The sequence below is a fragment of the Dunckerocampus dactyliophorus genome, chromosome 4, assembly GCF_027744805.1.
Source record: "Dunckerocampus dactyliophorus isolate RoL2022-P2 chromosome 4, RoL_Ddac_1.1, whole genome shotgun sequence".
In the NCBI taxonomy this organism is placed as follows: Eukaryota; Metazoa; Chordata; class Actinopteri; order Syngnathiformes; family Syngnathidae; genus Dunckerocampus; species Dunckerocampus dactyliophorus.
The window spans coordinates 4,638,831-4,665,000 of NC_072822.1; the positions used below are offsets into that span (position 1 = coordinate 4,638,831).

The window sequence follows — 26,170 nt, forward strand, 5'->3', positions numbered from 1 at the left end:
TGTCGTATTCTGGTCACTAGGGGTCAGTGATGTTACACTGATAGGACATTTCCTTACATGACATTACCTTAACACTGCATGTGCACAGCCATGGCATGTCCCACATGACATAGTTCTCCTCCCATTCCGTGTGCAGGTTTTTGGCTTCTTACTTTGTCCTTCTTCCCCACTCCGGCACAACTAGACACTAGGGCAAAAACGGCCTGCATGGCAGAGTTCCAAGACCAAAACCACCGCTGAACAAAAACAACATTAAGGCTCGTCTCTATTTTGCCAGAAAACACTTTAATGATCCCCAAGACCTTTGGGAAAATACTCTGTGGTCTGACAAGACAAAATTTGAACCTTTTGGAAGGTGTGTGTGCCGTTATATCTAAAAGAACATCATACCAACAGTAAAATATGGTGGTGGTAGCGTGATGGTCTGGGACTGGTTTGCTGCTTCAGGACCTGTAAGACTTGCTGTGATAAATGGAACCATCAATTCTGGTGTCTACCAAAACATCCTGAAGGAGAATGTCCAGCCATCTGTTGGTGACCTCAAGCTGAAACCAACTTGGGTTCTGCAGGAGGACAATGATCCAAAACACACCAGCAAGTCCACCTTTGAATGGCTGAAGAAAAACAAAATGAAGACTTTGGAGTGGCCTAGTCCAAGTCCTGACCTGAATCCTATTGAGATGCTGTGGCATGACCTTAAAAAGGCGCTTCATACTGGAAAACCCTCCAATGTGGCTGAATGACAACAATCCTGCAAAGATTCCTCCACAGCGTTATACTGTAAGATACTCATTGCAAGTTATCACAAACGCTTGATTGCAGTTGTCGCTGCTAAGGGGGGCCCCAACCACTTATTAGCTTTAGGGGCCAATCACTTTTTCACACAGGGACATGCAGCATTGGATTTTTTTTCCTCCCTTAATAATAAAAAGTTTCATTTAAAAACTGCATTTTGTGTTCAGTTGTGTTGTCACTGACTAAAATTTACATTTGATAGATGATCTGAAACATTTAAGTGTGACAAACGTGAAAAAAAAAAGAATCAGGAAGGGGGCAAACACTTTTCCACACCACTGTATATGAAAGTGAAAGTGTTAACAAATGGTGGGACTTGGAAAGCCATGTAGTTTTGTAGTGATACTTGTTGAGAACCCCCGCCCTGCAGGGAAAAATAACTACAGTATTTAGTTTGGTCCAAATGGTGAAATCACAAAAGCAAAAGACACAATTATATATAAAAAACACCATTTATTATTATCTAAACTTTCAGATTAGCTGTTATTAAGACCATTTTAGCTTCTGTTGGTCCACATTTTGTTTTCCATGTAAAAGATGTACAAAAAAAAGCTCTTTCTAGAGAATGTACTGTAAGAAAAAAAAAAAAGAAAAAGACATATATACATTTTTACAAACATTCAACGGACAAAAATAAGATTAAAAAAAAGGGCAGGAATTATCAAGATGGAACACAACAAACACTGATGCAAGTCATTCATGGACAGACAACAGTGCATTTTGTTTGCTGAAGAATACGAGGAATTGTGAACGGAATGCAGAAGTATTCCTGGGATTATTTGTGGGAAAAAAAAATAAAAAATTCTCGGGGACCCTCACGTAGCATGTTGTCTTAAAGTGACAGGAACGTACAATATAGTTGTTGATTCAACTACAGTATTTTGGAATGGCGCTTATTGTTAGTTTAGTTTTTGTTTAAAGGTCATTTGTGTTAGGAAATGTACGGATTAAGCAAATGAAAACATGAATTCAACCTCGATCATAGGAGAATTAGCAGTCGGGATGGCTTCATCACTGATGGATTGTTGATGAATGAAGCAATGGAGGCAGAATGAAGTGCAATACTTGGCTGTAGCCAGCAGAGGCACTGTTGATTCAGTCTGGACTCATTTGCTGTCTTGAAGAAGAACGGAAGCGGAGCTACACATCCACGACAATGTGGCAACAGGAGTTCAGAACGCTCACAGAGGGAGAGATTTTCCCATCTTGTTATTATATTTATCTTTTCAAATCAAATCATTTTTGCAATATCTGATCAAGGAAAGGTGATCGAAAGCCTAATTAGGGAGACATTCTTTATAAATAAAGTTTCCTGGTGTGGTCATCCGATGCTTTCAGTTGCAAAAACATGTTGTGCCTCTGGGGAACCCAGTCAACAAAAACACAGGAATCGATCGATCTTGAAGTAGTTAGTGTGGGTGGTGGGAAAAAAAAACAGAAAAAAAAGACAGCAGAGGCATTTCAGTGGGACATCACACTGTGGTCGTCTCCAGTTCAAACTCCAAAGGAGGGAGCGTTCCCTTGATGTTCTTGTCCCAGATTCTCCTTGGCTTCCGTGCACCTTTTGTATCTCCTGTCGCTTGTCTACATTTTCACCGACCGGAGCTTCAGTGTTTACGATGCAAGAGCTGCTCCCGCTATAATAACAACAACCATAAATGCAGCGTAACTGATCCCGGCACGGTCCTCGGCAGCACTTTAACTGCTTCCAGTAATATCCGCCCGCCTCCACTTTCATTCCAAACTGACAGAACAAAGACCAGACGACGCCACATAGAAGGTGACTTTTGTCTGTGATTTCAAGTTCCGCATAAACAAAACAAAAAACAAAGACATTTTTTATCATTCGTGGAAGAGGAGAAGTAATTGCCTTCACTCCACATTAGTAGATGACCTCGTAGACAGTGGCCTTCTTGTCCCCGGAACCAGTGACAATGTATTTGTCATCCACGGATATGTCACAGCTGAGGACCGAGGAGGATTCTTTAGACTGTGAAGTAGGGGAGGGGCAGAAAGACAAGTTTTACTTTCATACTTTCACGCATTAGCTGGCTCTTTGCACTGTATGACATTGCTTTACCAGCAATACAGTAATTCTCTACCAACCTGGAATATGCTGGCACCATAAGGAGTTCTCCATGCATTTAGTAAGTTATCCTTCCCGGTGCTCACAAACCATTTACCTGCAAAATATATACATATAAAGTCTACTTTAGGCACTTGGAACATAGTCAGCAGTAACTAGAAATGCATGGGAGTAGACGACCACAATGTATGGCACTGGACATCCTCCTATTGCTTATGGAGTACAGTGGAACCCGAGAAAGGGGCTGAATTTCCACTCATTTCCACAAAGTCGGATTTCTTATTTATAAATCGAATGTTTTCGTAGTTACGGCTTAGAAAAGCTGTTTATGACCTTCTAAATACATTTTTTAACATTATTGGAGTCCTCTAGACATGACATAACACCCCTACAGTCACCTTTACACTCCCATCTAGTGTTGGTGTTTTGATAAATAAAATAACGAAATCGTATCTGTCATGAAATAAAGCAGCTAGAAGAGTATAACAAAGGAGGAGCAACCAGCTGCTTACCGCAGTAAGCAAACTGCAGCGAGAGCACGCAGCTCTCATGAAGATGCAGCTGGTATTTGTCCGGCTTGGTGACGTGAAGGACCTCCACATTGCTGCTCTCCATGCCAACAGCCAACCATTCTCCTGTCGGACAGTAGCCCAAAGAGAAGATCTGGAGAACAGAGGGAGAGTTGACATTACTTCCGGTTTTTGAGAGACACGCAAGTCAGTCGGTTGACGCAAGTGCAAGCGCGCGCACACACCTGTGAGGTGAAGTCGTGCTGCTGCAGCTGACGTCCCTCCCTCAGATCCCAGGACCGCACGGTGTTATCCAGGCCTCCGGTCCACAGCTTGGTGCCATCGTTAGAAATGTCAATACAGCTGGCTCCGTCTGTGTGGCCCTGGAACTGCCTACAGGCGAACACATGTACACAAGCGCACACACGTGGAGTTAGATCAACACAGAGGAAACTGTATGCAAAAGTCTTGGGTCTACACAAGTTGTTTTTTTGTCTTAATGACATTTTGACATGGTAAACAGTAAATAGTAGCGCATGTGCGCGTGTGGGAAGTAACCATATTTGGTAACAACAGCAAGTCAAAATGGACTCCATACATTTCATAATAGGGAGTAGTACCATGTGATTTCTCCCAGCCAATCAACAGACAGGTAATAAAAAGAAATCTGTTTTTTTTTCTCTAAATTTAGAGGAAAAAACAGATTAGTACATATATAAGCCGCACATGTCCACGTCATAAAATGGCATATTGTGGTGCGCACGAGTCTGTGAGGACCAGGCAGCTCTTTGACACGAGTCAATCATGAGCTATGAAAAACTCACGATGAGCTTGTCAACCCACTGGAAATTGCAGGAGGTCATTTCTCAATATAACAGTCTGACTCACGGTGTCCTCTTACAAAGAACACTAAACTCATCACACAACAACTTACACTCAAACGGTATACCTATGAAATATACAAACTATTTTAAAGTTTTCCCATAATGCATTTCATCTGAGCAAAGCAGGAGGACAAGCGGCACAGATAATGGATGGATGGATGGATGGATGGAGCTGCAATGCTGTCTCTGTCCAGAGGATCCCAGAGGGAAACTAACGTCATTGCAGCGCCCTGGAAGGCACCAGTGAATGCGCTGCTCAACGCAATGCATTATGGGAAAACTTTTAAAGAGTTGTTTTTTTTTCATTTTAAACTTGTATTGCTACATGTTTGTGTATTTCTCAGGTATACTTTTTGAGTGTTAAGTTGCTGTGTGATGAGTTTAGTGTTCTTTGTAAGATGACACTGTGAGTCTGACAGTTATATTGTTATACTGTTATATATAATGACCTCATGCAATTTCCAATGGCTTGGCAAGGTCATCGTGAGTGCATTGATAGCTTGTGATTGGCCAAAGAAAGAACTACCGTTTCCTCACTGACTCACAAGCGGCATTGTATTTAATCAATTTGTAGTAGTTCTGAAGTAAAGGAGATGTCACGCGATTAGAACTTAGCCATAAATTAGCCGCACCGTTGTATAAGCCACAGGTTTCAAAGTTTAAGAAAAAAGCAGCGACTTATACACCGGAATTTACGATAAATACTTATGGAAGCTGTGTTTTCACTAGATGGAGCAATAGCAATATATGGTCATTATAGTATTGTTAAAACAACAATTCTATTGGTAGACTAAGACTTTCACACAGTAATAATAGCATAATAATAGTAATATACTGTAGTAATAGTATAATTTTATACTGTGCGTGATGAAGCAATAAATAAAATAACTGTATTTGACATATGAAAATGGAGATACTGGTGCGGGCGTGGCCTTACCTAACCAGTGTCTGGTTGTGTAAATCCCACACTGCGATGTTTCCATCACTGCAGCATGAGAAGCAGACTTTGGAGTCGGGGCTGATGGCCAGAGCGTAGCACGCCGGCGCTGATGATGTCAGCTCGGCCTTAATCCTGGGGGTGGGCGTGGCCAGGTCCCAGATGGACAGAGTGCTGGCCTCGCCGCCCACAATCAGCGTTCGACCGTCGGGGAGGAGGCGACAGGAGCGGATGTAATTGTCTCGGTTCTACGGCGTAGATTTAAATCATTCAATCTAACTAGGGATATTAATTTCTGTTGACATCGGGCACAACGACAACTTCACTCACCAAGCAGTCGAGCTGCGACACGGGGCTCTTGTTGCCGGGGTGACTGATGTCCCACACCTTGACACAGCCCTTCCCACCAGTGTAGACGTGCCTCGTGGGGTTACTGATGGTGACGGCGCAGACCACCTCCCCGTGGTTGAGCGTGTTGATCTGGCGGGCGTGGCGAGGGATCCCGGGCCCTACCAGCGCATCTGGAGGAAAGGGCACCGGCTGCATTTGTCCGTCAGCTGCCACGTGGAAGGAATAGGCACTAGGGAAAATGTCGAAAAAGCGGTAGAGAGCTGATTATTATTTATGATTCTTTGAAGCAGGGTTGCTTTTAATGATCTCATATGTCAATGCTAATCAAACAAGCAAGTTGGTGCAAACACACTTACGGCTTGCCACCAGGGATTCCTGTCAGACTGGGAGGCATTCCAGGAACTCGCATGTGAGGGTGAGGATCAAAGCCAACCTTGACGAGAAAGAGAGACACATTATGAGCATAGTGCAAACACACATGCAGTACACCACCAGGTAGTAGAAAAGCAAGACAACGCTTGTGCATTAACGCTCATGAACGCGAACCACGCAAAGCAAACAAGGCCAGGAAAGAACACATAATCTGAAAAAGAATGACAAGTGTAAGAGTTGGTAAACACACAGGGGCTAAGCTGACAGTCCCACCCCCTCCCCAACCTGACACACAAACAGCCGCTGAGTATACAAAGCGGAGTATCTGCAAACTGTTGCTCAGACTCAACCGCCACTTGACTGAACCTATTTAAACAGTGTAATGAACACTATGTAAATACAGTCATGAGTGATGAGCTCATTCAATAATGCACTGCAGCCCCGCCGCCTCCTCCTCACTGGATAAATACTCTTAAATAGCACCGAGACGTGAAGCTGTGCAATCAATTTACACACACCCGTCACAAGTTTGGGTACAGCTGCACAATTTGCACAACATTCATACTGTATATCTTACAACCCCACTATCATTATGATGCAGGCCAGTTTTTTTTTATTATTACCGGGCCTCAATAGATTGTGGAGGTAAACCTAATGTTAAGGCAAGTGAGCCACCGTAAATGTCAGCTTTACAGAGGGTAACAGCATGTACCAACACATGGTGTCATGTCAGACAATTCATTTAGTAGTCATCACCTGTTTTTTAGCAGTGTCTATTTGAGAGGTGGCATTTATTACAGTAGACAATGAACCCAGGAATGAATTGAGGCAAGGCATCTATTAGAGAAGGGGCGGACAATGAGGAACATTGTCCGCCTTAGTGACATCTACATCAGGGGTTCTCAAATGATCTCAACCTGGGACCCACATTTTCTAGTGGTCATTAAGTCAATACCCACTTTTATTGAAGTTATTTTAATATATTTTTTTCACTTTTATTTAAGCCATTTTTCTTTATTTGTATTATCATTCACGCCTTTATTTTAGTAATTATTCATTTTTATTATTTTTATGCCTTTACTGAAGTCATTTTATTGTTAGTATTTATTATTATTATTAATTATATATTCATTATTATTTATTTATAAGTTATTTATATTTTTATTATTTTTTTACACTTATTTAAGTAATGTTTATCATCATTTATTTTTACACTTTTATTTAAGTTACATTTATTGATCTTTTATTATTTTTGACATTTTTATTTAAGTCATTTTTTATTTCATATTTATTTATTTATGCCTTCATGTCTTTATATTTTGTATATTTTTATTTAAGTCAAACTAAGCAAATGCATTTGTTCTTTTCAAATCGCCTGTCATCTTTTGAAATGTTAATAAGCACTTTGTCAAGGAAATGAGGAAGAACTGCATGCATACGTTTAATGCATAGTCAAAGCTGCTGGAAATGCAAATTTCTCTTGGAACTCAATAAAGTACAGTATGTATGTACAGTATGTATGTATGTATGTATGTATGTATCTATAGACAAAATCAAAATCTGATATTTCACTTCTAACAGTGCAATGATCATATACCAAGGAGGAAGATGACCAAAATATTGCTCCATTTTACTTTAAAATAAGTCAGACATTGTTATATATTACATATTTCAATGTATTATTTGACTTGCTGTCTGCGGCCCACCCAGAATGGATCCACGACCCACCAGTTGAGAACCATTGATCTAAGTGGAACCTCCATGGAAGAGGGTTTTGGCCGAGACAACTGCAAAAATAAACGACTACTACAAAAGCAAATATTTTTTGGTAGCCATTGTAATTTTGATTGTGCAGGTGTACCTATTGTTGAGGTATCATTACTACTACTACTGTTATTATTATTATTACTACAAGTCAAAGTGGTTGTGTTTTACTCACCATTGGTGACCGGCCGTAGGCGGCAACCGCAGCCGCAGCAGCAGCAGCGCTCATCTGCGGGGAAATGTTGTGTAGTCCAGCAGCATAGGCAGCAGCGCTGGCTGCTCCGGCGAGCTCGCCATTCATCCCCGCCGCGTGGGGCAACATACTAAATGCGCCTGGGTATGGACCGGGTACCGCCAGGGGCGTCCTCAGACCTGCTGCCGAGGAGGAGACAGAGTGTTGATAGTTTGATATCAGAACTGTGAAATTAAAAGCCGCAGCTATTTTGGGGGCCAGATGCCCTTGTACAGTAATGTGACACAACTGAGTCACTCTAAATTGAATCAGCGGGGGAGGTACAGCGCAATAAATATTCATTACTAAGGTGGTGATTGAATCCCTTAACCTTCAGCATGAAGCAATTAGGTAGCATTTTCCTCACTAATATTAATGAGCGTGCACTCTAGCTGGTCCACTAAGTGTGTCTATTATGGGTAAGGCGTCTATTAGGAGAGAGGCCTTTTTTTGTACAAATGATTTTTAAAACTAAAATTCAGGTTCAGCATGATTTTCTCTGGAATGCTCCACTCCACTCCAGACTGTTACACCCACGGTGTAAGAAGGAGAGGTTCCGCAGGTCCTTCATACCGACTGCTATCAGGCTCTACAACACCTGAACCATTTTGTATTCACTATGTCACTATGCATTCTTTACTTGTGTATCTTGCTTGCTGCTGTAACAGATGAATTTCCCTGCTGTGGGATTAATAAAGTACTACTATACTATACACTCTCCATACACTTTAAACTCTTTAAACTCCACCCTAAACTTCCGCTTTACAGATGCCATCTCTGCTGTGCACGTGGTGTGTGATGTGGTAAAAAGTAAGAGCCACCATTTGAAAAAATACAGGAAATAGGTGACCAAAGTGCGTACCGGGGGCCATTTTCGGCCTGCCTCTTGTTTTTCTTCTCTGTATAAAATTACGGCATCCCAGCCTTTTCTCTCTCCTCCTTCCTCCCGGCACAAGCAAGTGCGTGGCATTTATGGCATCCGTGTACGTAAGCACGCACACCCACCTGTGTCCATGTGACCACGCCCCTCTATACCCGTGCAACACGCAAACATATAACCTGCCTCTTACAGTCATTATTAATGCAATTCTGTATGTGGCCGGATACAGTATTAACTGAGTATGAGACATACTAGGTGGATGAGGGATCTCCATGGACGGAGGTTTTGATAGGCTCGGCCGGACACCAGGTGTGGAGCTTGGACCAGGAGTGGAATCGCCTCTTGGCGTGGGCGTGCTTGACTTGAGCCCGGGGGTCCCTGCTTTGTCCCGCTGCCAATACGACAAAAGATAAATATTAAAAACATACACAACTAATCACCAAAAAAAAAATAAAAAGCTGAAAAGGAATCTAGATCGAACCATTGCCATCTCTTTGGATTTGAGTGAGGAGGAGCTAGCAGATGAGGCAGTCGAAGCAGGACTGCAGGGGTCCTTCTTGAGGAGGCGTGCTTTATCCAGGCCATTCTCTCTCGGGGAGGGGAGGGGTGTGCCGCGAGGGGAGGCTTGTTCCTGCCCAAGAGACCAGATAACCATCCATATACTTAATTAGGAGAGAGCTGAATTCCTGTAATAAACCTGTTAGCATTCAAAGAAGATTCCCTTGTGAGCCATAATGAATGTCATTCAAACAGGGACCATCCCTCCACAGGCTACGGTGATGCTTATAATTAAGTTCTACATTTATCTGACAAAGATTAAAAGAACCACAAATATCACCACCGTTAGTGCAAGCATACTGACCTCATTTGAGACATCCACCACTAAATTGTCATCACTTTTCTCCCCATCACTATCCTGCAAAGATAAACAACCAATTAGCAGCATTCCCCACTGTGCTGCATGTTGCACAAACAGACAGCCTCTCTTACATAGTGGCTCGAGTCCTTGTCGTCCACTTTGCGCTTCTTGTTGTCATTCGAAAAGTCGGGTCCATTCCGCCGCTTGTCCGAGTTCCGAAGACTTTCGGGCAGCAAGGAGTTACTCTGGACAGTGGAGGAGACAGGACCGAGGTAAGACGGTTGCGTACGGAGCAAGACATGCTACGTATTGTAACGACGTGTTGGTGTTGCAACACCGATGTAGTGAATTCTGATGTTCGTGAATGCGCCACGCAGTAAATGTTATTGGTGGATATGTGTTGTCGTCGTGAGTGTGTGCGAGCTGAGCTGCATACTGTGTTGGAACTGCACTACTGTTGGCTTTAGGGTTGGCAATGAAAGGAAAAAAAAAAGAGCGTAAGACTCTATCATGATGCTACAGTATTACATACTGTAACGCTCAGACGCTTGCTCCATTTCTTTTGTTAAGGCGGACTTTGTAGGGCTTCCGCAAGAGGGAAAAATCTGTAATGATGTACAAAGAAAAGCCGACCAATCACAGCTCTATTGCCCGCATCGCCGTTGAGGCCAGGTTAGAATTTTTTGGAGGTGCATGTCAAGCTCTGCCGGAGGGTTTGGAGGGGCGGAACCAGCCGCAGGACCATAATTCAGCCGCAAGTGATGCTGTTTTGGTTAGCAAACAGAGTTCAAATAAGCTGGTTCGTGCTGACTGGTGAATAAGAGACTTAACAGTAGAGCCGGCTTTTATTTGCCTGTGGCTTTCATACAGAACATCCAGAAACGAGACATTGAAAACAGACAATTACATTGAATGGACATATAAAAATACACATTGGGCAGTGACTATTTCTTTCAACACAACAAAGCAAGAGCAAGTGAGTCTTGTGTGTTAAACTTTACACCCCTATTCAGGCTACCTGCTATTCCCTTTCATACAGCCTCCTCGAGAAACCGCAAAAATCACAGGTTGACTTTCACCCTCAACTCTGTGTTGGTACAACTGGGGTTAATGGAGGCATATACTTAAGGAAGGCGTTTATTTGTCTTAAGTGGGTGCCTAACCCGACTAATTGGGGCACGGCCACTGTTTGAGGAAATACAGTGCTAAACATTTCATGCAATTTCCTGCTCATTTGTGGCGGGAACAAGTTGACCTAGACGACACTTTACTTCAAATGACAGCGGCTATGATGGCGTGTGTGTGGAGCGGGTCAGAAAAACAGAGCAAGAACTTTTTAGCAAGTAGGTTAAGAGCTGAGAGGCGCACACACCAACACACCTCTAAAGTTGATGATTATATTAAGTGGCTCTTAAAATCTATCCGCACTGCCTCTCCTGGCTGTGACGAGCTGCTGTGTGCGAGGTGTGTGTGTGTGTGTGTGTGTGTGTGTGTGTGTGTGTGTATGTGTAATTGACTGTGAAAGCCTATGTGTGTATTGCTTGCATAACGCTTGTGTGTCCCAAAAGCACACACTAAGCACCCCCCACCGCAGCCCCTCTTTGCCTCCTGACCAACGGATCCAATTGTTAATGGATTAAAGCTTCATGTTGAGTCCATTATAGTCACAGCTTGTCAATGAAATGTGCATCCAGCATACACAAACACACATGCGCGTGCACACATCAAGCAGCATGGTGGGGAGCGCTGACAGGGAGGGGGGGAAGGGTAAATGAAGGAGGAAGGGGGGGGGGTGAGAAAAAACGCTAGGGAGATTAGAGGACAGAGAAAATGGAGGAAGGGTATGTGGAGGAGAAGAAAGGGTGACAAGAGACGGGGGGTGGGGTGGATCGGGGGGTGACAGGGGCGGAAAATCGGCATTCTACCAAAAGGGGCCCTTCCTCACCCCACTACCAATCCCTCCTCCACCTTTATAGAAAGGTTTTTAGTGGGCTGAGCTCCGAAGCGCTGACCCGCAAAACACAAGCAAACCCCCACACCCTCTCTCTCTCTCTCACACACACACGCACACACACACACACACACACACACACACACACGCACACGCACACACACACATACACACGCTTTTAGTGTCATATGACTGCTGCACCTTCACCCCTCCACTCCCCTATAAAGCCCTCCCTTCTCAGTGGTGGTGATATTAAACACAATGAGAGTCTTTAAGCGCGGGATCAGGGGCAGTGGGGAGGGAGGAGGGCGTGGGGGCAGGGGGGATAATCTGCTCACTGAGGTGTTAAATATGCACAACAATGCAGGCTAGCCTGGGCTTGGAGGAGTGTGTGTCTCTGTGTGTGTGTGTGTGTGTGTATGTGTGTGTGTGTGAGCGTGCTAAAAGGCTCATTTGGCAGAGAAAGGAGTTCAGAGCAGCTCCAGAGCAGAACTAAGCAGGCTACCAAAGCGTTGCCCCAAGAGAACACATAAACGCTCACACACGTGCACACACACACACACACACACACAGTTTGACTGTCACACTCAACCACAGAGGCCATTTAGGTGCGAACGGACGATTAAAACAATTACGAGGCGCTCAAACGACATGGTGAGACGAGCTTCATTGATCGCTGTGGAGAAAGTGGGGCCAGGAGCTCAGAGGTGGACAATTGAGTCAAAACCTGCGGTAGCTACAGGTGCACTTCCACAATGCAAGAACGTTCTTACTTGCATGTTTTCATCTTATATTCTAGACTGTCGATGTATGGAAGAGTAAAAGTATGCGTGGATGTAGCGCGACTTCACGTCATGTTCCGTTCTTAAATAGTGAACCTGTGCTTCTTAAACAGCGGGGTGGAGGCAGTGAGGTGTCAGGCGGGGGGGCTGAACGATGCTGGTGCCAGCAACTCATACTGGGTTTTGTACAAATAACAAAATAAATATTACAGGTTCTCAACAGTTATTTCAAAATTGGGGTGTGAAAAAAGATTCTATTAATATAATAATTGCACACCACTGCAGTAAACTAATCGAGACTGAATCAACAGCGCCTCTGCTGGCTGCAGGCGAGCAGTGCACTCCATTTTGCCTCAATATTTTAAGGTAAAACCATCAATTAGATCAATTATTATGCTCATCAATAATGTGCATATCTATATATCTATTAATTACTAAACAGCAGAGTGTACCAGACTTTTACTTTAAGAATTTGAGGATTTACTGTGTTCGATAAGGTAGGATTAAATAAACGTTCCTTCTTCCGACTCCTTTTTTCAGACATGCTGAGTTGTGCAAATGCAAACGTGATGTACTTCATCATAACGTTGTTACGCACGTTGGAAATAAATTAAACCAATACCATGAAATTATCATAATCTGTTATTGAGTGATCATATTAAATAAATATCCTCAAAAAGAAAGGAAGACATGGTATGTATGTAGCTGTGCTAAATCAACATGAGGAAATGTAAGCAAAGGTACTTACTGTGCCAGGCTCCCGTTCTGTTGTGAGGTGACAGAGTAAAGAGAGAGAGAGAGAGACAGCATAATAATAATATTAATAATAATAATAATAATAAGTACAATGAAAGAACACTAATATTTTGCCATACTTCCATTATTTGAGTTTACCTCTCAGGTGATCAGGTCCTCCGGGGTGCGAGTCTGGGCCAGACAGGTGAGGCTTTTTATCAGCGCCGTCTTTCCCTGCCAGATGGGGAGGCATAGCGCCGAGCGCTCCGGAGAGTGCCAGGAGACCGGCCGAACCACCTAGCTGAGAGGGGTGCAGGCCGGCCGGGTGAGGTGTGAGGGGCACGGGGGCTCCGCCATGATTGTGTGATAGGTGCTGCTGCTTATCAGAGACACAGAGATAAGAAGAGAGAGGACTGATTATTCAACAGGCAGGAAAAGGTCTGCATGATTGACACAAAAGTTATACTCGTACTTGGCCAACTACACTGTGATTCACACCTAAAGTCTGGTACGTTTGGCTAAGGTGAGCGCACTAATCCACGCCCAAGCAAGACACCTTTGGCACCACTGGAAGAGGTGGGGCAGGGCACGGCACTATCCCATTCATACTCACATTCATGCACAACGTAACCAAGTCATTGAATGATGTCATGTGATCGCTCCTTGAAGTTCTTTATGAGAACCCACACTTTTCATTATAGAAATATGACTAAAAATAATCCAACAGTAAATCCTCATCCACAATTACATTCGTGTGCATAGTAAAGACATTTAAATAATGCCATCACTCCTCTTGCAATTAATGACAGCTGGCACCATACACAATAATCCTAACGACTCCAAATATTGTAAAAACTAAGAAATAAACAAAGTCAGAGAAATTGCAGAAATACAGTAGAGTAGAAGTGATGAAACAAGCAAACGGCCCCAAGCATGACTGGTCAGTGTGAGGGCAGGCCAGCGCTCACTAGGAAAGAGCGCCCAAGTCCTGCACGGTACAAATGGCCCAGTGTGAGTACGCCATAACATCTCAGGTTTCATTGCAGGAAACAAAGACACCGATAGGTAACAAAAATAAATTAATCAATACGACTGTGTAACTTAATCAACAGACATTTATGGCTCTGAACAGATGGGAGAGTTTCTTGTGTGTCTGGTCTTACAGCATCTCAACAAGCCAACAAGCTGCTGCAGTCTACAAGAAGGTGTACACATCCCCCCCCCCCCCCCACACTGCACCCCCTCATCATCCCTCAAGGGTCAAACACTGAACAATACTGACAGCTGGGATCAGAGTCTCAAAGCCGGAGGATGTGGTGGGAGCAAGGAGGGAGGAGGGAAGGAATGATGGAGGAGGAAAAAAGTGGTAGTGGTGGTGGTGAAGGGAGGGGGGGGCCCAGCTGCTGCCCACACTGTCAGTTCTTGTGAGGGAGAAGAGAGGAGGGTCAGTGGGGGGGGGAGAAGAGTTTGGCTGGCAGCCCCGCTCTCTCTTTCACAGCAAATCAGGTGCTCGTCTGAGCGTGAAATTCCTTTGTGTTCCAAAACATCATTATTGCCTCCTCAGACAGTAGCCGCCAGAATCCAAGCGCACTGATTCGCTGCGGGGAGGGAGGGAGCGAGGGGAAGGAGGAGGAAGGTTATAAAGAGGGTTTGGGGGGGGACACAGGAGGTGGCTCGGCAGGGGTGGAAGGAGTGCTGAAGGTCAAACCGACTTTTATCTCACCTAATTGACTAACCCCCCCCCCCCACACACACACACACACACACACACACACATCCCTCCTCCTCTGCACCGCTCTTCCATTCTCAGTCCTGATGGGTGAAGGCAAAACAACTAAATAGCCTTTTAGTATGAGAGGCCCCTTGAGAGATAATTCATACTTGGTTTCACACGCAATATCATAATCTCACATGTACACCACTATACTCTCTTAAAAACACTATCATACTCTCACACATACACTATCATACTCTCACACATACACCATCATGCTCTCTTAAAAACACTATCATACTCTCACACATACACTATCATACTCTCTTAAAAACACTATCATACTCTCACACATACACCATCATACTCTCTTAAAAACACTATCATACTCTCACACATACACTATCATACTCTCACACATACACCATCATACTCTCACACATACACCATCATACTCTCACACATACACCATCATACTCTCTTAAAAACACTATCATACTCTCACACATACACCATCATACTCTCTTAAAAACACTATCATACTCTCACACATAAACCATCATACTCTCTTAAAAACACTATCATACTCTTACACATACACTATCATACTCTCACACATACACTATCATACTCTCTTAAAAACACTATCATACTCTTACACATACACCATCATGTGAATGCAAATAATCATGTATAAGGATCCAAATGTCAGTGAATGTAAGACAGAATGGTAGGGTATGTGAATGAGAATAGTTGTTTGTGTGAGAGAGTTTGATTGAAACGGAAACAGTCCTGAATTCTCAGTGCCTGATTGGCTATCTTTGACGAAGCTGGAGGAAGCAGGATTTCATGGACATGGCCCACCTTCCCAATCATGACTGATAGAAGAAGATGGCGGACCGGGAGAAACTCAGTGAAGCCATTGGCCTTTTAAACAACATTTTAAACTCTCCAACCGTTATCACAACAATGTCAGAAATGTTGGATCAAAGGCGACAGACACCCACAGGTGCCTCTTCTAACGCGACTGTGGAGGAGGAAATGCGGCGGATCTTCAGGGCTAGCTCATCAGGTGTATCAGGAAGTGCCAGTAGCACTTCGTCTGGATCTAGCCTGAACCAAGTGATGCAACCTCGATATCGAACTCAACAGTATTTCGGTGGATGGGCTTCAAAGTCAAGGAAGAGGTGAGTTTATTGAATAAGGTTTAATCATTTATTTAGCCGCGGATGTTTTTTTTTTTTTATTTAAGCTACCGCTTAATAATATTACTGCTTCTACGCTAACACATTAGCATTAACACTAGCAGTTACTTTTGTCAGTATTCGTTAAGGGACAGTGAAAATGTTAAGAGTGAGACGTTGTAGTGTTTCGTTAAAATTAACGCTGCTGAATAACATTAAACCCGCATACTACCTAACTAATTTAACCTGTAAACCTAGGGCTGGGCAATTAGCTATTTGAAAAGTAACCTAAAACAACATTCAGAACTGACTTAGTGTTAATGTCAGGTATTTTCCAACAACTTTACGTAACGTTACATCTTAAAATGACAACAGTTAATATTACTCAAGGCTTGAGTACAGGTCAGTCTGCTGTGTGGAGCCATTTCATAACGTAAGTAGCGTTAACAGAATAGGCGAACAGCTCATTTCAGCTGCGCTCCGGTGTCGCGACACCTGTCCACTTGCGATTCCGTGTGGTTGCACTCAGAGCAGTCATGTTAGCACTAAGACTGAATGTAACAGCGAATGTTCAAAATGAGCTATAGTATCTATTCTAAGTAAACGAGAATCAAGTTGAGTTCATGAGTTTTGTTTAGCAGCAACCTTGTACAGTAACGGTGGTAACTCCAAAGTTAGTGACAGTTTAACCCTGAAGCAGCGAATGAGTCTCCACTGATGACAGTTAGGAAACTAAACAACTTGTTTCACACGCAGCACGCTGTTATTAAAATCTAGTTCTTACCAAAGTAATTATGTTAGTCACCAGATGTGTGAAACTAAGCCTGTACTTAGATTTTCCTGTTTTAGAAAAGATAAACCTGAAAGCCTTCATAACTACTATATGTAACATAAATGTGACTCAGCTATAATTTATGTTCAATGCAAAGAGTTAATAAGAGACAATAAAGACGTGTGCACATATTTATTAAGATAAGAACTAGCTAAAGTTAATAGTGTGGATGTTATTGCCATTGCCAGCTGAAAATGTTATGTAATGCAATATGTATTGAGACAAGGCTCTTTTTAATTACTGTCCTCTAAATGTTTGATTGTCTTGCATTGATTGTAAGTTGCTCTGGACAAAAAAGTTTGCTAAATGACTAAATATAATGATAATGCTTTCTTTTTTAGGCCTACTGCCTTAAATCACCCAACCTTTAATAAGGACATCATACTGCTACCTGATTCTACATGGGATGAAGTCTGCAAACACAAAACCAAAAGAAGGCTTCATGAAAGGGGCTATATTTTAAGTGCCTTTGAGATGAGGAAAATGTGGGACTGCAGGACAGTCATTGCAGAGATAAGAGAAGCATTCAAGGACAGAATTCCTGAGGATGTCAGGTATTTTTTAATATTACGACATTGCACGTTATACCTTATGGGTTGATTGATACAGGGTGGTTTTGAAATTGAATTCTATTTTTTCTTGTTTGTTATTCAGTATTGATCTTTTGATGGCATGTGGAAACAAACTGGTTTCACCAAAGTTGCGTGAGGGCCAGGAACTGAATGGCTTTATGATTCACAAGGTGTTCAAATCAAAGGCAGTGTACATTAGGCCATCGACAAATCTTCCATTTCCGGTAAGCTATTTAAAAAAATGTCAAGCAGTGTGTTCCTATGTCAATTGGACCATACAGTTTTCATGGTTTGGCAATGGGTTTAACCCAACATTTTCTAAAAACATATTTTTTGTTGTTAAGTCTGACAGCACAGATTCGGAGGACAGTTGTGTGGAGGTTGACGCTACATCAGCATCTAGTGACCACAGTACCAGTCAGACCAGTGACTGTATGACCACAAGGGCCAGGGGAAACCAAACTGCATCAATACAGCAGATCTCTAGTTATCCTTTCACAAGAAGGGCCAGAGCTAACCAGCTCTCTGCAACACAGCAAGCATCCAGCGATGTCATGACCAGAGCTAACCAGCCTTCTTCAACACAGCAAACATCCAGTGATGTCATGACCAGAGCTAACCAGCCTTCTTCAACACAGCAAACATCCAGTGATGTCATGACCAGAGCTAACCAGCCTTCTGCAACACAGCAAACATCCAGCGATGTCATGACCAGAGCTAACCAGCCTTCTTCAACACACGAAGCATCCAGTGTCATTGACTTAGATAGTGTTGGCACAGTGAACCAGACACCATCAGCTAGTGATGACAACTATGCTGCCTACCTTTCGATCATGGGTTCCATCTCAGACCTTTCTTCTGATGATGAGGAAGTAAACCAGGCAATAATGGCCAGTCCTGAGAGTCATGTGTAAGTGACTGGTTAATATGACACTGTTTAATTAGTGTGGTCATTTCAGATAGACAGTGGTAAGAAAAAGTCAAGTCTTTGTAATTATCTGGTTTTCTTTCAACAGGGCATCCGAACACATAAATGCAAAATCAGCACAGGAAGTGCTCCTCAATCTTGCATCCCTAATTGACAGTAACAAAAGATGCAGGTTCAACATTAATAGGTCTTCAGTACTGGATGGTGCTCTGCGGGGCTTCAGACGACTGTCCTATAATCCCAAGCACCAGATGTGCATCAAGTTTTCAGATGACTTAGGAATGAATGAAGAGGCTGTGGACCTTGGTGGCCCTAGGAGAGAATTTTTACGGTTGCTCATGGAAGCCCTGGTACTGTCACCAATGTTTGAAGGAAGAGACGATAAATTGAACTTGGCTTTGGACAGTTCAGGTATATGTTTGGTTCCAGTGTATCGATTCCCCCCCCCCCCCCCCCCCAATATCCCTTTTTCCCAGCACTAGTTTTGTCCTAGGGTGCGTACCATTCATTTTATCCTCTGTTTTGTCTTCCATGCTATGTTTGTTTCAGCTTTAAGAGAAGATAAATATTTTATCGCTGGCCAGGCCATTGCCGTAAGTCTTGTCCATGGCGGTCCTCCACCAGGATTCATTGCACCAACACTGTATTCTTGTCTAGTTGGTGGCAGTTCTTCAGTAAAGCCTGTCTTGGAAGACATTGCTGATACAGACCGCTATGAGAAGGTTAAAAAGGTAAATTTATTGTAAACATACACTCAGTTGCCAATTTATTAGGTCTACCTCGCTAAAAGTAATGTAGCCTAATCCAACAGTCCTGCAATAAATCCTACGTTCATGAAGGTTTTAATGTTCAGGTTTTGTTCAAACTGTTTTAGAGAGGTGTTGATTCAACTCTGTGATCATTTTGGAGGATGTAGTTTGGGCTGTCAGTGAACTGTATTATGTTATTCTGACATTTGTTATTTTGTCTGCCCCATTCATTTCAGTGTTGGAAGGCTAAATAACCAAAACACCTCTCAGTATAATGCAATCCAGTTCAACAGCACCAAAACCTGCAGACTCCAAAATGATCATACAGTTGAATCAACACTTTTCAAAGATAGTGTGTGGTGTTGTTTTCTATCCACAAAACACTTGTCAAAAGGAGGCTACAGATTTACCACACATACTTTTTGCATCCTTGGATGCCAACCTTTGCTTTAGTTTATTATTTCTCTTTTTTCTTTTGTGTGGTGTTTTTAGGTGTCCGAATGTACGTCTTTGGATGACCTGATAAACGCCACTGAACCACTGCAAGATTACCTGGCAAATGCTGGGTGTCTCAGGCCACTGAAATGCATTGAGGACAGAGATCTGCTGGTTAAAGACATTCTCATGTTTCAGGTGGTCCACAGAGTCTGCGGGGCATTTGAAAGGTTTGTGTAACACTATTGTTCAGAACAGCAAATTTGTGAAATTTTTGTTACATGGATAGTGATATTTTCTGCTATATTTTCTCCTCTGCACAAATACAACAACAAAACATTTGAACATGTACTGTATTTTTTTTCTTTTTAATTTTTAATTAAAAAGCCACTGTATATCCTTATCAAATGCCTACATGGGTTGTGTAAGAATAACAAAAAAAAACAGGTTCCAAACAATTGATGAAGTAAGCAACTCATTACCATCTCTAAAGTACCCTGTAAAATAAACTATTTGCACACATTACAACAACTACATTTTCAAAATTGAGACATATTACACATACAAAAACAAAATTTTAACCACAACGATAAATTCTGTGTAGTCTTTCTTCTGGTTCTTCTAAAAATGATTGCTAGCTTGTACATTTGGGATTAAATTGGATTTGAAATTGTTTGGCGAGTCTGAACAGATAAATTTCAGATTGTCAAAGACAAAACATATTTCACATTTTTTGCCATCCTAGATTTCATCCTAACTTGTGCTGGCATCTTGGATTTTCTAGCTTTTATTCTGCATTGATGAAGCAAGTCATCCCTTTCCCCCTGCTAGCCTAACAATATATGATTATCAACACAATTTGAAACAGACATTTTTGTCTTCTTGTGTCTCATTTGTGTAGATTTAAGGAGGGGCTGAAGACCCTTGGTGTTCTGGATGCGATCAGAATGCACCCAGACAGTTTTAGACCCTTAATGTGTCACGAACCATCCCCACTCACTGCTGACTTAATGGATCACCTGTTCCACATCCGGCTGTCTGCAGTGGGAAGCAACAAAAGAAGGGCAGAGGAACGTGTTGTTCCATTTTGGAGGGACTACCTGCAGGATGTTGAAGGTAATTATTTGCTAGATATGTTAGATATGGCACTGTCTCATGCTTTTGTCACGTTTACAAATTGTACATACAGTATACTGGGCTAGGAGAAAATACATGGACTACTAATTGCAATGAACATTCATTATTCTCAGAGGTTGAATCAAAAGGATTTTGGTTTTTCCCTAACCTTTGCTAATGCCACCATTTGGCCAAGTTGTCAACTTTTGTTCCCATATTGGGTCTCTCTTTCAGTCTTTCCTTTTTTTTTTTTCCATTTATCCTTTTTTTTTGTTTTTTTTAAGTTTTTTACTCATTTTCCCTTCCTCTATCTTTACTCTTTGCTTCCTTTCTTTTTGCAATCTGTCTCCTCTAGAATTGGTTGTCTTTCCATTACATACCTTTTAAATAATTTTGTATGCTATTTTTGTAGTTCTAGTAACTTTTTTCTTTTTTCTTTCACTCCTCTCCTTAAGTTCTTTTCATCTATCACTTTCATTTCTCTCTTTTCTTCGTCTTACATTCCTTTTGGAGCTTTCTATATGGTACTATTTACTTTCTGGTATAATTGCTGTAAATTCTCATTGTTGTCTTTGGTGTTTGCTTGCTTGTTTTTCTGTGTGTTAGAGCAAGAGGGATCCTCAAAGCTAGGTAAAATCCTAGCCTTTGCAACGGGTGCAAGTGTCATCCCTCCGGTTGGCTTCTCCCCTCAACCATCAGTTGATTTCTTGCATGATCAGCCTGTCAGCTCCAGACGCTGTTTGCCAATGGCAAACACCTGCATCAACTGCCTTAAGTTGCCGCTGCTTGACACATACGAGGATTTCAGGGAGAGTATGGACTTTGCATTAGGTAACACACAGGGTTTTGGTAGAGAATAATATATGGACTGTGAACATTCAAGCTTAGCCATTTGCAGAAAAATCTTGCATTTGATGCTATTACAGGTAACTATTCCAGTTTGAAAAAAAAAAAAAAAACACATTTTCAGTAGTGAGCCAAAACTTTTTTTTTTCCAATAACCAATGCATTCACAGGCTGTATAGAATACCTTTTTTCTGTCACATTCTTTTCTAGTGGAGTGGTTGGGAAGTTATTATTTTTTTTTTTTAGGGTATACAAGCCCAGTGGTGCAAAAAAAAGCTAAATGTTGGTTACATTATTCAGTCTGTTGTGAGATAAACTGTTTAGCTTAGCACTTTGCATAAAAGTACTATATGCAGCCATTTACCATTTATCTGTTAGAGTACAATCCACAGTGTTCTAGTACTCAAGCGTCCTTGTTACTGTTCACTAATAAAATTCACCAGGCCTAAAAATAATTGTATGCCGTGGTTACCATCATCACTCAGTGGGTCTACTGTCTCGTGAATTCTGTTCAGAACTGTTTGATTTGCATTAAAGTTGTTTACTGGAACAACAATATTGTTTTCAGTCTCTAACTGTAGAAGGGTGTCTTCATTGATTTCCAAGGTATCATTTCCTGCTAAAATGTCCTGAATTGCACTGTTAAGAACCCCTCTCTGCCACAGTTGGAGAGGTGTTTGTCCTCCTTGTGTAGATAATCCATGATTGTTCCACTGATTTCGGAATTCTGCAGCCGCCCTCTGAACTCTTGGCAAGTAGATGTAGTGCAGACAAAACAGATGGAGTTCATCTGTAGAATCCAGTATGCCCTCATTTTCCATGAAGGTGAAGAGGTTACTGAAGTGGAATGAGACAACTCTGTTTAGCTCTGCCCACAACCGTTCAATCCTCTGATTGTGGACACTGCGTCCAGTAATGACACTGCCTCTGTTTAAACCCCTTCTCTCCAGCATATACCGGGCAACTGCTGTGTTCTCCATGCCATGGTCACAGCGTACTCTTAAGGGAAGGCCAAAGCTCTGTACACCAGTACAAAACAGTTCCAGTACGCTTGATGCCCTGTTGTTACTGAGGCACTGCAAGTATATGATGGTCCGGCTAAAGCCGTCAACACATCCATGAAAGACCAACCTCCACCTCACCAGCTTATGGTTTCCATCGATGTGCCTGTGGGGAGAAAAATTGCCAACATTTACTACTGTATTCAGTCTTGCGATAGACCCCACACCAAACCCCCACCTACCTGCACTCTGTAGGAACATACAGCTCAGTAACTTTTAATTTTTAAAGTCTTCCCTCAGTTTATAAGCGATATCGCTCATAAACAACCTTTCTAGGACAATAATTAGTTAAAAGACGGCGCTTTTTACAGCCGAATCGATGTTATCTTCGACTTGATACATAATGCCTGTGACCTCATGACGTAGCTTTGACAGTTATTTCACGTTGAAGAAAGTGTACGTCCGTAAACTGTAACCCGTATTTGTAATTTTGTAAAGCTGTAACTATGAGTTGCATTCTTACAGATAATTAATACACTGCATAATCTATGCATAATCTATGCGTGGTTTGACTCAAACAAGAGTTTACAATTTTTTTTGTAATTTATGCACAACTATAGACTAACATGCACACATTTTTAATACGTGCACGATTTTTATGTGTACACGCACAAAACTTTTGACGGTAACCTTACCCCATATATTAATAATTCATATTTCCCCTGCAACTCTATGATTCCATTCCACAGATATGCTTTATGTAAAGTCATATGGTGTGTTGGAAGCTTTGCAGCCTGATGGCTGTGAGCTTGCAGCTGTGTGTTTTAGCATACAATTAAAACACATTGATTTGGCAAAATTAAATGAGAAAAACAGGCTAAATTCCCCTAAAAATGATGGCAGTGGTTCCAGCAATTCAGTCATTGTTAATATTGTGTTTTTTGTGGCATAGACTTCAATACCATATCCACTGTAATGTGCTGTTTTAGGCTGCAAGAGTAAGAATGTCTGTATACATATATTACCAGTGTGTGTGTTCAAAGAACCAAACTTGATGTAATATTACAAAACACTCACCATAATTGATTAGGAGTCTGAACATTGTAAATTCTTCGGCGAATTGCACGGCGGCGGCGGAAGGCCCGTCCAACTGGGTCAAGCTGTTGCAGGCAACGTCTCACTCTCCAACGCTGTATTCTAATGTTGCGTGATCGGAGGCCTCCGAGCACATACCTTTCTCCTGCATTTGGGGTGGTTTGAAGGATTGCACTAACAATGTCAGTCAAGGCCTCATCAGACATTGCTGTGTAAGTCAGTGGCCCAATTTGAAGTTGCTGTCTGTGCCTGTACAATGTCCTTCTGCTGATTCCAAAACATACAGCTATCCTTTGCCAACTCATTCCAAGGGACAAACAGTAGGTAATTTGTTCATGGAATATATTGTACTGAGGGCGACCAGGATGACCAGTTCTGATTGTTGGTGGTGCTCTTGAAGTAAACATATCCCTTTGTCTCATTTCCACAGATCTTGAGTTTTCATACGAATTTATGATGGAACAAAAACATGCATAGAGTGCCTCCAGTGCACCTAAGCTTCCTTGAATGTCACCCCCTTCTAACTGCTGGCTTATTGAGAGAAAGAAAGAAATTGTCCGTGCATATCCGTTAAGCTCACAGAATAATCGTTCCAAAATCATGCTGTCATGTCCCAGGCTGTCTGTTTCCCTTACAATGGTCTGAACACACCTCATGGTATTAGTGAAAAAAATAGCAATGTCCTCCTCATTACCATTTACTCCCACAAACAAAAACTGAACTTGAAAAAGAAGGTAAATAAGTGGAAAAATCATGACTACTTTGCTACTGTTCTTAAAAAAACTATAAAGTTGTCCTTGAAAGTGCTGCTGCTTGATTTGAATGCTCCCACGTAGCTTCAGTTTAGCTAGCAGTACTCTGAGAAGGTCCAGGCTTTATTTTTAGGGCTGTAAGCCAATCAAGGAATGAGGATTTAAACTGTCTTCCTGTTTGATCAAACTAACTTCCTGTTCAATTATACTCTTTCACACATGGTACAATTCCCTCTCACATAAACCATCATAACTTCTTAAACACACAATCATTGTCATCATTGAGTATGATTGTGTTTTTAAGAGAGTATGATGGTGTATGTGTGAGAGTATGATAGTGTATGTGTGAGAGTATGATGGTGTATGTGTGAGAGTATGATAGTGTATGTGTGAGAGTATGATGGTGTATGTGTGAGAGTATGATAGTGTATGTGTGAGAGTATGATGGTGTATGTGTGAGAGTATGATAGTGTTTTTAAGAGAGTATGATAGTGTTTTTATGAGAGTATGATGGTGTATGTGTGAGAGTGTGATAGTGTATGTGTGAGAGTATGATGGTGTATGTGTGAGAGTATGATAGTGTATGTGTGAGAGTATGATAGTGTATGTGTGAGAGTATGATAGTGTATGTGTGAGAGTATGATAGTGTTTTTAAGAGAGTATGATAGTGTATGTGTGAGAGTATGATAGTGTATGTGTGAGAGTATGATGGTGTATGTGTGAGAGTATGATAGTGTTTTTAAGAGAGTATGATAGTGTATGTGTGAGAGTATGATAGTGTATGTGTGAGAGTATGATAGTGTTTTTAAGAGAGTATGATAGTGTATGTGTGAGAGTATGATAGTGTTTTTAAGTGATTATGATTTATGGCCCAGACAATACTGTGTGTGAGAGAGTATGATTATGCATGTAAGAGGGTATAGTAGTGTTTGTGTGAGAGTATAGTGGTGTACATGTGAGATTATGATATTGCGTGTGAAACCAAGTATGAATTATCTCTCAAGGGGCCTCTCATATTTTAGCCTGCTTGTACACACACACATACTCACGCACACCCACACTTGTCAAAAAACACACAGGCACGCACGTCACACTTGATCAGCCAATGCAGCGGGTTTTGATAAACAGGGCATGCACACATAGACACCGCCCCCCTTCCTCTCCTACGCCTGTTTTCAGCGACTACCAGAAACACACACACGCACAAACAGATGCAAAAACACTGGCGCAGGAAAACAAATAGGACCCCTGATGGGAGCAAATGGAGGGGAAGTATTGGCGGAGGCAAGCGAAGCAGGGTTTGTCATGGGATGTTAGCGTGAGCCGGTGCATATGCACTTATGTGTGACTTTGTGTGTGTGTGTGTGTGTGTGTGTGTGTGCGAAGGCAGGGGCAGCACGCTTCATTACACTCATTTAACTCACAAACGGGGGTGAATGACAGGCTGGCGTGGGAGACGGGAGGAACAGGAGAAGAAGGGAGCTCCATGGGCAACGCAGTGACCCTCATTCCCCCCCTTACCCCCCTTTTACAAACACTAAAATCCTGCAATTAAGACTCCAACAGCAACTGCCAAATCCACCTCAAGAACCCCCCACCCTACGCTATATCTCGCTCTCACACACACACACACACACACGCACACGCACACGCGCGCACACGCACGCACGTCACCATGATTCTAACTGGAAAGCCAAACAAGGGTCTTCTGTATGTAATACTTAGCAAGTTGGCCACAGTAAAGAGCCAATTTTTATCCTAAAAAGAGAGTGAGGGCAGCAATGTGGAGAGTGAGGAGCATAACACACA

The 26,170-nt window shown here is 42.2% G+C and overlaps 3 protein-coding genes across 4 annotated transcripts in view; 1 reads left to right on the top strand and 2 right to left on the bottom strand.

The window, feature by feature from the left end:
- Positions 1–922: 922 nt before the first annotated feature.
- The window catches only part of LOC129179454 (transducin-like enhancer protein 1), a 36,016-nt gene continuing 10,768 nt past the window's right edge, over positions 923–26,170 (bottom strand). The window contains exons 7-20 of one of the 2 annotated variants that reach the window (XM_054772689.1): positions 13,297–13,513; positions 13,151–13,167; positions 9,801–9,914; positions 9,673–9,726; positions 9,292–9,441; positions 9,063–9,201; positions 7,874–8,070; positions 5,919–5,995; positions 5,542–5,791; positions 5,212–5,459; positions 3,636–3,783; positions 3,394–3,544; positions 2,902–2,978; positions 923–2,785 (exon numbers count right to left, since the gene is read on the bottom strand). In XM_054772689.1, the coding sequence (XP_054628664.1) occupies positions 2,678–2,785; positions 2,902–2,978; positions 3,394–3,544; positions 3,636–3,783; positions 5,212–5,459; positions 5,542–5,791; positions 5,919–5,995; positions 7,874–8,070; positions 9,063–9,201; positions 9,292–9,441; positions 9,673–9,726; positions 9,801–9,914; positions 13,151–13,167; positions 13,297–13,513 (1,947 nt within the window). In that variant the 3' untranslated portion in view covers positions 923–2,677. Of the gene's footprint in view, positions 2,786–2,901; positions 2,979–3,393; positions 3,545–3,635; positions 3,784–5,211; positions 5,460–5,541; positions 5,792–5,918; positions 5,996–7,873; positions 8,074–9,062; positions 9,202–9,291; positions 9,442–9,672; positions 9,727–9,800; positions 9,915–13,150; positions 13,168–13,296; positions 13,514–26,170 lie in introns of both variants that reach the window. The other variant, XM_054772688.1, reaches the window with a different exon arrangement.
- Positions 14,972–21,674, top strand: LOC129179453 (uncharacterized). The gene is made up of 9 exons (XM_054772687.1): positions 14,972–16,038; positions 17,209–17,421; positions 17,522–17,663; positions 17,784–18,349; positions 18,456–18,778; positions 18,917–19,098; positions 19,609–19,781; positions 20,453–20,667; positions 21,274–21,674. The coding sequence occupies exons 1-9, from the start codon at positions 15,743–15,745 to the stop codon at positions 21,525–21,527; spliced, it is 2,364 nt and encodes a 787-aa protein (XP_054628662.1). The 5' UTR covers positions 14,972–15,742; the 3' UTR covers positions 21,528–21,674.
- LOC129179455 (uncharacterized) lies at positions 18,836–24,911 on the bottom strand. Its single transcript, XM_054772690.1, has 2 exons — positions 23,592–24,911; positions 18,836–22,680 (listed from the first exon to the last, which is right to left on the bottom strand). Exons 1-2 carry the CDS (start codon positions 24,362–24,364, stop codon positions 21,930–21,932), a joined length of 1,524 nt encoding a protein of 507 aa, XP_054628665.1. The 5' UTR covers positions 24,365–24,911; the 3' UTR covers positions 18,836–21,929.